Source organism: Ambystoma mexicanum, chromosome 13 (genome assembly GCF_040938575.1).
Source record: "Ambystoma mexicanum isolate Mex_15411 chromosome 13, UKY_AmexF1_1, whole genome shotgun sequence".
Classification (NCBI taxonomy): Eukaryota; Metazoa; Chordata; class Amphibia; order Caudata; family Ambystomatidae; genus Ambystoma; species Ambystoma mexicanum.
This window is the reverse complement of record NC_090938.1, coordinates 87,824,527-87,836,684: the sequence shown is the minus strand read 5'-3', so window position 1 is coordinate 87,836,684 and position 12,158 is coordinate 87,824,527. Positions and strand designations below refer to the sequence as shown.

Here is a 12,158-nt window from a genome sequence, read left to right as displayed (position 1 = left end):
GCATTGCCGCCCTCTTTTATTGTGTCTTTAGGTTTTGTTGGCATAATATGGAGTTGAGGCCTAGTTGAAAGGGCCAGTTACAGTAGTATTGTCCTATTTACTAAATTAGGATAACATTTCTATGGTATTCAAGAGAGCGTTAATGCTGCTGGCGAATTCGTGCCTCGATGTTAGCAGAGCAAATATTAGTTAATTCCCGCTGTTGAATTTCGCTGCGAAATCCCTTCCTAAGACGCTGAAATAACCAAAGATGGAAGAGTCAGCACACTGCAGAAAGATGGCTGATGCCCTTGACATTCCCAGATGAGAAGGCGATAGATGTAAGGTCAGGCTTCAGCAATGGCGGGGTGGCAGAGTTTGGCAAAATGTTTCATTGCAAGGTAGTTGGGGGTTCACCGCAGACGATTGGTTGCGATGAGGGCCGCATTTCGCTCTTCCCGCCACAGGGAGAAACGAGGCCATCTGCTGGGCGATGCACAAACAGAGAAAGTCGTGGTCTATTAGAGTAGGGCGGTTCTATGCTAGTTTAGGACTCATGTAGGCAGGTGCCAATCAAAGGGTTAGAATGTGGTTATGGTTAAGGTTCAGGATATTTATAATTGTATGATGTTGTGGGTTTGTGTCTAAGTGCCATTTTGTGATTATATTGGACTGACACTTATTGTTGCCACATCGCACATTGTGCCATGTGAAATATACGCAGGCCTCATACAGCACACACAATATGATGGTGTGGCACACTGTTTACTCTGTACCAATTCAGCCTTTAGTTATGCAGCAAATCCAAGATGAAATGTTGCATTTTACCTTACGTTTGAGACGCTATTTCAGTGTTTTTTTGTCTTTGAATACTGTAACCTGATGTGGGTGTGTCGAGTTCTCAGTCTTCTTGTCTCACAAGACAAACTGACCTCCCGACCGTCTTTAATATTTTGACCTGCATTCAAACTGTTTTCTTGCATACGTGTGTCTCTTTATTTTTTCATAAAAATCCCGATGGGTCTACACAGTGTATCCTCTTCAAACAGCAGAACGCGTACATTTTCTTGTTGTAACTCTGGAGTAAGGTGTGTGAATGTTAAAAAGCTGCCATATAGATTAGTGGGATGTGTGCCCTAGTCCTTTTAAACAGAGTAATACTACCACTAAAACATCTGTAAAAGTAATGTAATTCATTAACTGGTTATAAGTAACACATTTTTCTTCCTGTGTTCTACCTAGATACACTCACAATCTTTGGAAACACTATTTTTAGGCGAAATTTACAACGGGAAAAGCTTATAATTGTAATGGGTTATTTATAACGCACTTATGTGTGGACCTGGGGTTTGAATATTTGTTGCTCTGTGTTGTCTTCTTCCAAGACGAGCTTGTTGCCCCTGAGCTATCCTCCCAAGCTTCCATCTCAAAACTACTTTTTTTTTGTGAATCGGCCTCAATGTTTTTAGGATTTCTGCTTTGTTTGCTTGTGCCCAACATGCCACCGCCCTCCGATTATCTTAATGACATGGTACCCTTCAGGTTAGATCTGGACACATGTGTACTTTAGAGCAGTGGTCGAAGTGTACAAAAAGAAGTTGTGGAACTATGTTCCCTGCTGGCCTGCACCCCCTCCCACACACAATACAAACCCCCAAACCCTTGCACCTGCTGTTTAAGGGAACGTTAAGTGCAGTGCACAGAAAGTGCAAGTTTCAACTTCTTCCTACACTTTTATTTCAAAACGAAACCATTCCGGAACAGTTTCTTTTTAAAATAAAAGTATAGGAGCTGTAAATCGTAAATTAAAAAAGTAGAGGAGCAGCGCTCCCGACCGCTCCCGACCGCTCCCGCTCACTTCGACCACTGCTTTAGAGCGTATATGTCTGTTGAGGTGAACATAGACTAATGCACTCTGTTATTATAGCCTTATGGACCGAGGGAGGGGCTATTATCCCAAGCAATACATGACTTCTCTATAAGAAAGTGAAAGCATGTTCCCATGTTTTATGTTTCTCTTTGGTTTGTTAACAGGATGCTGCAGTAAAAGAATAGGACATCCTGGAGAGGAAGTGACTTGTTGACAGATATCTTGCTTGGAAATTCCATTATTGTTCTGCGGCTTGCTTTTGGAGTCAGAATGTTCAGAATGCAGTCAATAACACTAGATTCTGACTGCAATAAAACAGTTTGAATGGCTGAGAGGAGGACACAACGATCTCCATGTGCTAATCTGTTTTGTTATTTTTTGTGCCCATATGGCAGGTCACCTGAGAAATCAAGAACGTTTGAAAATCATTGGATACCTTGGGAAGCTTGAATCCTCTGAAGTTGGTGTTCTGTGTCATCATGTGTGGGATTCCAAATGGAAGAATGTCACTGAATCTCAGGATCTCATGGATCACGGCATCGGCATATGGCATTTTAATTCGGTCCTCAATGGAGGGGATGCGGTCTCGCCCAATCACACGATCAATCTCTCCAAGGACCTTCTCTGAAACATAAGCAACAGCAACCAGGACATGAGTGGTCTAGGGATGACTTGCCAATTCTACATATGTTTCTCAATTTGCTTCGCTTTCATTATGTGGGTATCTGTAGCTCACACCATAACAAACTGTTTCAGAGTAGTATATTTATTAAAACTGGTCAAGAGTTGTTTGCACATGTTTACAGTTCGGCATGTTTGGTGTTTACCAATCTAAAAACTGAAATACTGTAACCTGAATGGCCTAGGGATCACTCATTGTCTGGCTTGGTGTAAATAGTCCTTTAATAATTACATACTTTGCCAGAATACAATCATGTAAGCAGAAACATATTGCATTATTGGTGTGATTGACCCGTCTTACTTGGGATGCTCTCTGCCTAAAATGGCAACTTACCCATAGTTCCTCTCCTGTTTTTGCATAATTGATGTGTAACGTGCTCTGACACCACAAGTGGCTTCCTGCCACTGACACAAGAGAGCAGAGGAGAACAATGTGTCTAAATTGAAGTTGGATTAGAAGAGCCAGTTTTCCAACTTTCAGTTGAAAAGGTGTAAAGGGAGAAATGAGTGATGTCTTTAATAAGTGCCAAGGACGAGATTGCTCGTCCTTTTTGCATAGACTTACATAATAGCCTGGCACTTAAGGGGTTAAGGAAAGTGAAAAGGCAATCGCAAAAGAAAGGGCCAAGGTACAAGAAGGTTAGTTTAGGGGGAAAAGTTGTAAAGAATATCAATTTTTGTCCCTGCTGATTCGTCTGCATATCAATACTGTCTTCAGCTAGATTAGAACACGTGCATGGTGGCATGCTATTTTTCTTTTTAATTGGGGTGCCCCCCTCTTCATATGTAGATCTGTCCCTCGTCTTCCTTGCCCGTGGGTTCTCATGTCTGTAGATATGCTAATTTTTTCCTATTTCTACAGTTACTTTACATTTTCTTTTAGTATTTTGTTGTACTAATTACAGTGGAACAGTGTTTTTGTATTGAAGTTTGTTCAGTAGTTAGATTTTCATAAATATTTCTGAAATATATCTGCTCTTGCTAATTTTGCATACGTGCAAAGGTTGCTGAATTTCCTAAATGATACTTTTGAGGGTTAGCCCTTTTTTAATTTTGATTCGCAAATGGTGGTGCAACTCCTCCTTGTGTATAAAGAAGAGTCATTTGCACAAAGCATTGCTTCCGGTGCAATTTGCAGATACATGACCGATTAAGCCTTGAAACATTTTTTTGTGTTGTTCCCTTTCGATTCAAATTAGCAATACGTGTTGGGCTTGGAGAGCAGATGTGCATGCTTGTCATCACTGAAGTGAAAGACCATTAAAAAATCTTTGAAACTAGTTCCAACACTGCCTGAGTATTGTCCTGTAATCTGCAAAATGTGTTACTCCAGATTTTTTGTACTACAACTCCCAGCAGTTATAGCCAGCAAAAGTAATGGTGAGAGGCAATGGAGGTTGTACTCCAAAATATCTTATGAGACATAGGCTGCAGATGCCTTTCCCAGATATGTATTCATGAAAGAGTGGAATAAGCAAGAACTGGTAGGAGACTGATGAAGAAAACTGTGTAAAACATTTGTGTTTCAGTGTTCACCTTAAATGACACAAATGTGCCAAGAAATGGGCTGCCAAATGTCTACACCTTGTTGATGATGCCCAATAAGGCTGAATCATGTCTGGGTGTATAACAATATATTTGGAGAGCACCCTTAACATTGGGAGTCCCCCCCCCAATGAGGGTGCCACACAAAACATTAGTTATTTTGATTCTGATAAGCCCTGTCTATGACTCATATAATACCATGTAGATCCCTGAGCCTAGATCCAGGCCGGGGTACAGAAAAAATATATTTACTAAATAATAGGTTTCTTGAATATTTGCACCAAATGATTACACATGCCACCTTCTATGTGGCACAAAACAAAGCTTCAATACTAAAACTCACTTTTTCTTTGACTTTCACTTGTTGGTCTCATGCACATGGAACGCAGGCCAAATAAACAGTTCAAACCTCTTATCCCACAAACCCCTTTATGTCAAAATTAAACAATACCTTGGAACATTACCAGATCGTGGGCACTAGCATTCCTTGATAAGGTTTACATTCAAATCAAATGCAACCTTTTCTGTTTTCAAAAGCAATTTCACACGTGCAGCACTTCGTATGTTTGATTTCCCTGTGCGCTGGAAAATGCTAGCAGCTTTGAAATCACAAACGACTTTTGATAACACTTTGGATTGATAAAACCCTTTTTCCTTCTTCCCTGTGAACCAATACAGAATCTTTCTTCTATCAGGGTCACCCTTTCACTCCCCGGAAATAGTGTGCATTTTTCAATAAGGAATTACACTTGGTTTCATTTAAGAAGGCACTTCTGCCCAGCACCAAAAACACAGATTTCATTTACATTCAGCATCCATCTGCTTAAAAGTCAGGTCTGAGGAATGGTGACAGTTAGAAATTTCGTTTTTGGATACAGACTCTCCTTTCCTTTAGGGAAGTCTGGGAATGACAAGATAAATAGGTGTACCCAATTAAATTAACAGACTATAGTTTTTAAAGTACAGCCAAGAATGGAACATATTAATTTTTAATGTTAACAAAATCACCCTGGTATTTGGCTGTAGGGGAATTAATGTAATTATTATTTATCAAATATACTAAGGATCTATTTCCACACCTCCACCCATGATCTAAGTGGAAAGTATTACATCAAACAAATCCCCACTCTTTATTCTGTTGGACAAGCTACTTTACATTGGAAATCTCTGTTTTTGGTGCTCAGGAAAGGAATCAAGACTGCATGATCAGGGGAACATAGGGGTGTGGTCAAACACCCTCTCCGGGTCCAGTCATTCATCACCCGTCTGCCTTCCCCCCTCTCTCGGTCTATCTGTTGTCATAGGGACAAGTCAGCTTTTTATCTTTCACAATTGCTGTCTTCCAAGCAAGATTAATCCTGCAGCAAATTTCAATCATTCAACCCAGATGGTATCAGGCAACTTCCCCAGTATTCACCCAGATGGCTTTTGGGCAATTCTCCTTATTCCGCATGGTGCAAGGCCTTTTTACCCTCTAAGCCACACCTCCAAAATATTAAAATTAGCGGGTGCCAGTTCATTGGTTCTGACTTTTCAATGGACATTTATTGTCTTCTCCTTGCTGTAGGTCCAGCTCCTCACTCTGGATAGACCCTCGGAGTTATGAAACATAAATCCTGAGAAGAATGAAAAGTCCTACTTGCATTTACATTTTTTACAAACTTTATTTATTTTCAAGAGCATATATTACAGACATGCATGCATTAGAGAGTAATAAATAATAGCATTGTCCATGACTTCCCCTTCATTCTGCATTTACAGTTTTGCATGTCAGTTTTGCACTCAAAAACTCCTAAGTTGTGACATTCTTTGTTCCACAAATAAACATAGCAATATGTATATATATTCTGATTCAGCTACTCATGTCAGATGTATTAAAATGACTCCCGTTCTCAGCAGGATGTTGAAGGTCTGACTAGTGTTTTTTTGCACTTTACTCACAATTAATATAAGTTATTGTCACCAAACATTACACCCAGTTAAATGATACCTGATGTGACTACCTCTTCAACTTTCGGTATTGTGACATTTTCTGAGGAGCTCCCAATACATTTTGGATTGTGACATGGTTTCCAAAAGTTGGATTTTGAAGCAGATCAAATCAAGTCAAATCAACAGAACGGCTCTTAATATGCCTTGGTGCAAATTTTTGTTGCTGAGAAAATGAATAAAATGTAGTTCTATAGGTAAATCAATGGCAACTAATTTGTTATATATTCTTCAATGAATTTCTATTAATTTCCAAGCTTGTTATGTTTCTCACATTAGATCTGTGCATCTGCTGTCTATTAACGTGAGCTTGAAATTACAGTCATTAATCAGTCCTGCAAGTCAGAGTATGTAGGAGCAATCCTTATCTCTCAGGCACATGGCTAACCTTTGCCCTCTCAGCATAAAGGCAGTTCTGTCATTTGTCATTTGTCATTTCCATCATAGGCCACACCCATTTAGAATCTAAAATGTATTGTAAGAGTCCAACCCATACAGGGCTGGTTCTAGTGTTGATCCAGTCGCATAGCAACCCCACCTTAAATTCCTTCTGGGTTACTGCTATGGCCACAAAGTGATTTGGCTTTCTGATAGAGAGCCAAGCAGATCTGTTAGTTCCTGATGGGGGGAAGGTGACAATGTTTCATGGGCTAACCCAGCCTATCCATGCACAGAAAACTCACACTTTGAATGTCACATTTAAACCACACATTGGGCCTTCTATTGTTGCATCTGAAATAAAATACAATCTGTTGCATTTACTTTTCATGTGAAGTCTTTCAATATCTCTCATCGTGACATCAATGTCTACTTCACTTTATGATTTTCATTTGAATGGTGTAGGCCAGGGAATTTCACTGCAAAACAGTTCCTTTCCATCCACACTGTATAATGCCCACATTTTCATTGCATCTTTCTTTTATCAGCAAGGTTGCCAGTGTTTAAAAGTAGGCCTCAATCACACATAATGAAAGGTATTTTCCTGGCTTTGAATTTTGCATTCAAGGTCAATTTTGTAAGTTAATTTCTCTTTATTGCATTTTGTTATGTGGCAGCTGAAAGTGAAATGCTGTCTTTTTGTCTGTCTACTCACAATGTGCCTGTATAAATTCCATTCTACAGCCTGGTGTCATTTTTTGATGATCCCTTGTGTGATGAGTCCTACGTATTACGCACTAAAACCCTGCCTAAAGTATCCTCCAAGGTGCCAGGGGAAGGCAGATGTTTTGCTGATCCTGACCTTGGGGATGTATTACTGTGGGAGGATCACCTTGGAGGAGACAAGGCCCAGGGTGGTGAGGAGATACTGTGGGATGAAACACAGTATTTGCCTATGAAAGGAAATGGCCTTTTAAAGGTAACAAGACATGTAATGGCTTATTGTCGTTATGATGTATTTGAACCACACATTAAATCTGTTGATGTGCGAAAAGCTGGTGTGACATCTTTATCTAGCACAAGGAAGGAAAGACCATTTGAGATTCCCAAAGTTAAAAAATAACCTTACTCCCAGAGGCATAGTGAGAGGAAATCTATAAATAATTACTTAAATGAACGACCTTTTCAAATAAACTCTTGTAACTTTTCCTTAAATGCATTGAAGAGAGACAAATCTGCACTTAAAAATAAAAAGCTAACAAGAATACCTAATTCTCTTGGTTGGGACTACAAGTCCCATAATACCCTAAATACTGGGATGAGGAAGAGCGCTCAAGAGCAATGTTGCAGGAGTGGTCAGCTTGTTAAACAAAATGAACCCCACATGAGGGACACAGAGAGGCTTAAAAGGCCCCCTCAGGTGCAGACCATTAGATGGAGATGGAGGTTTGGCTGGGATAGTCGCAGCCGTAGCTGCAGCAGAGCAAGTGCACGTTGTTGGCAATCCAAGCAGAAGTTGGTGGAAAGAAGGGATGCCGGGCGATAGTCGTGGGAACTCTTATCAATTCACGACTGGATTATGGTAATGCTCGGCTGACCGGAATCCCGGCAACCCAACTACGGAGTTACAAGTAGCCCAAATATGGCAGTTAGATTGGTGTTCAGGGTGGCAAAATCATCCTCTATCTCTGATCTAAGGCAGTCATTACATTGGGCCTCATCACGACTTTGGCGGTAACCCTTAAATCCGGCGGTAGCGCTATTACCGCCGGATTTAAGGGTCCGCCAAAGCAGGACTTAGGCGGATTTCTCCCCAGCTCTGAGCTGGGGGGAAATCCGCCGAAAATTCGCACTATTACCGCCGGCGGGAAATCCGCCGGCGGTATTAGTGTGAAATTTCCCCATTGAGCCCAATGGGGAATGGGGCATTCCCGAATGGGCTCAATGGGGAATGGGGATTGACATTACCGCCAAACTCATGATCCGGCGCTATTAGCGCCTGGGAGTTCGGCGGTAGGGCTAATACCGCCCGCGCTAATAGCGTTACCGTTACCGCCCAAGTCGTGATGATGCCCATTGACTAGCCATGAAGGAGCGCATTGATTTTAAAATCTTTGGCGTTATTTTTAAATGCATGAACCAGCTAGCATCGAGCATCTTTATAATAAAAGCAAGACATATATCCCAGGTCGTCAACCAGGGTCTTGCGACAAGATGCTGCTGCAAGTGCCACGGTCAACATATTGGAGTAAAGGAGAACAAAGGTTTGAGTTTAGGGTCCAAAACTCTGGAATAGCCTTCCCGAGAGGTATTCGAGAACATAAAACTCTCATTACAATCCGAAAGGCTCTGAAGACCCATTTATTCTGCTAATGATAACACTGACGTTTAGTTACTTGCTTGAGAAATTTCAGAAATGATAGCACTGTCAAAAAGGGTTGATTTATCACTGTGTGATACATCTGCGCCCAGATACGATCAATTTCGTCTTGTGCAAGTTAACAAATAAATCAAATCTAATGAAATCAAATCAAACAGATTCCAGCTGCCTGTCCTGAGAGAGTCTTGTTACCCCTAAATCTGAAGTGCAGAGGTTACGCAGCAGAAAGCGTAAAGGAAGACTGCTTTTCCCCAGTTGAACCTAATTGCAGAGTATGCGCAGCAGGAAGCATGCTGGAGAGCATGGCTGAGAGTTAGCGTACAACCGAGGGTCTCAGAGCAAGAGGACCTGCGTGATTGCATGGTGAGGACAAAGACGCTTTCACAGAGGAAGGGTGTGTTCGTCCAAAAGAGGCCAGAAGCAGTACAAGTTGTGTGCACATGAAGGAAGCAAGACAGAAGCCAGCTGGTGTAACCAAGCATTCTTGAGCCCCTGTGCAAATACAGGCAGGCAACAGTAACCAAGCAGAATCACTTACGTATGAGTGAAAGCAGTAGAATATTGACCGATGATTGTCGGAAAATGGGAAGTTACAAAATCGCACTTGCGTGTGAACAAACTTCGTCCCTAGCACTCGAGTAAGAGTAAAACAATCTGCTTGTATGCTGGTATGCTGTGCAACCTAATTTGATATCTGGTATCAGAAGACTGCAACAAAAAATGTCTTTAAATCTCTGTTTGTGCCGGCTGCACTTACATTGACAACATGTGCAGGCTGCACGTTTGCTGCTCTCTTTTCATACTTTCAAGATGGCCGCCCTCTTGCATGGCACCGAGGTGCCTCAGAGATTTTCCGTGGAGCCAGGAATGCAACACTCCAGACTGGCCTTCTGCTCCTCTACCTAGGCCTATCAGGAGCCAGTAGGCGAGTGAGCTGGCCAGCCCCTAGCACCAAGGACCACACAAAGGCCCTTGTCTGGCCCTGTCCAGTGCTGGAGGGAGCCCCCTCCATGACACCACCCAATCATCTTGCTGCCAGCCCACGTGGCCAACCAAACTTGCAGTACATTCTTATACAGTGTCCATAGGCTATCTGGTTCTACTTTGCACTGGTAAGCCCCCCGGAACTGGATTACAACCATCCGCCTGGTTGCCATGAATTCTTGTCTCCTTTTCCTTCTAGCATAACTGCAATCTAGATCTGTTGAGCAACTATTATGTGTATCTGCTGTAAGTAAGACATGGTATCAAAGTAAGACAGATTCAAGTGATCACAGTTCGAGAGTGTTTATAGAACTTTATCAAGTGAGTGATAAACACCTATCTAAACCTAAATCTAAAGATCGGAGCAAGCTATGATCATCAAATGAAAATAATACAGCCCTATTGGAGTCTTGTCAAAATTAAAGGGCCTATACTAAAAAAAACGATAGCCAATCCTTACCGCTAGTTTTCAAATAGTGTGGGGAAATCTTCATGAAAAAAAAAGAAGTGTTCACAAAATATTGAGTGAAGATGTTCAAGTCATTGTCCCTTCCCCATGTTTTCAGTACGGGACAAGGTGGTTCACTCAAGCATAGCACACTCTTGGGCTTCTTCAGCATAAGGACTTCGTTGTATTTACAAGCATAAGGGCCTTCTTTGCCCAAGTCCCTTAAGTAATCAAAAAAGTCTCTTGATCCAGAGGGCCTGATGTATCAAACAAACAAAAGAAATCCTTTCCAAGTCTTTTCTTGGGTGACTCACGGTTCACCCCGGATCCCCCTCAGTCAGGCACAGATCCCCTTTTCACAATTTGTCTCCCGCAGCCGGGCTCGGACCAATTACAGTTCATATATCTTTACTCGGGTAACTCATGGTTCACCCCGGATCCCCCTCAGTCAGGATCAGATCCCCTGTTCACAATTAGTCTCCCTCATCCGGGCTCAGACCAATTACAGTTCGTATATCTTTTCTCGATGACTCCCGGTTCACCCCGGATCCCCCTTCAGTCGGGCTCAGATCCCCTTTTCACAATTAGTCCTCCTCAGCCGGGCTCAGACCAGGTACAGTTCATATTAGCTATCAAAGACTTTCAAATGTGCACAGGGTTTGGCTTGACCCAATGCAGCACCACTTCAATTTCACAGTTCTCAATTTTACACTATCAGATGGATACGTAACAGAGAACTTTGAATGAGCATCCATGTGGCACCGGACTACTCTGTATATGGCATCTACCTTGGTTTCAAAAGCTCAGTCACTTCTTGGATATTCAGTTATATCCATGTCGCTCATCACATACATCTTGCACTCTGTTCTTTGCAAATTTCTTCATACAATGTTGTTGCTTGCTACCTTGGTCCTAACACAGACCGGTCTGCTATCAGTCTACCCGACAAACCGGCATCTGTGCTGACCTTACTGGGGTGGCTTTGTTGTAGGAGCCAAGGACAGTACCATGGAGACAATCGCTCTTCCCCGCCTTGGCTATGAATGTGGGAGAGACCCTTCGACACACAATGCACATTCCCTTATGTTTCTTATTGTCGAGGACTCATGAAAGTAGTGGTTTCCTTCCTCTGAAAAGGCCAAGGGCAATTCCCTCCATGCAACCCTTTCTGGTCTTGCCGTCTTTCTCCTCATATTACACTCTCATCTCAGAACTGCTGCTACCTCATGTGTTTTGCCTTGCTCAAGACTGTGCTTTCTTTGTCAGCCTTTTATCCATGTGTGGAAGTGTGATGGAAGTCAGGTGTGTGTAATAATCAGTAATTTCCCGACTCTGCTGGACCTTTGTGTTAGGAAATATAAGGTATTCGGCTCTGGTGCTAGTCCATTGTCACTCACAGTGAACTGTCCAGGAGAACGTGTTTGTGTCGGGAAAGGGGGGGGCTGAGTTCCTAGGTATCCTACCTGGTAGGATGGAGAAAATGTGTTACAAGGAAGGGGATACCGCATCTCACCTTCCAGTGTCCCACATCCACTTCCCGAGGACACCTCTTCCAGGTGACCTCCCACAGTGGTCCACCCTAGGAACTGGATCCAAAAGCAATGGTCATGTCCTGGCCACCTGGATGACAGATCCCCGGGGACTAGCGGGTGAGACACCTTCAGGTTTCTCACAATGCCTAAACTCGCTCACTGCTTGTTTTCCACTGTCTGTTAGTGCCTTCCTAAAACTGCCCTCTAAGCTTTCACTACACCTGTGCGGCCTCCATTTTGTACTGTTCTGTGCTTTTGGGGTAATTTGAATCTAGGTGTGCTTTTATATCTGTTCACCCTCCATTTGACCTGTACTGTTTCTGTGTTTTTTGGGAAAATTCGATTCTAGATGTGCTTTTACATCTGTGCACC

General features: G+C 42.4%; 1 protein-coding gene across 1 annotated transcript in view; it reads right to left on the bottom strand.

The window, feature by feature from the left end:
- LOC138520914 (cytochrome P450 2G1-like) overlaps nt 1-12,158 on the bottom strand; it is a 79,612-nt gene that overhangs the window by 36,120 nt on the left and 31,334 nt on the right. The window contains exon 7 of the mRNA XM_069633341.1: nt 2,286-2,473. Within this exon, the coding sequence (XP_069489442.1) occupies nt 2,286-2,473 (188 nt within the window). The remainder of the gene's footprint in view (nt 1-2,285; nt 2,474-12,158) is intronic.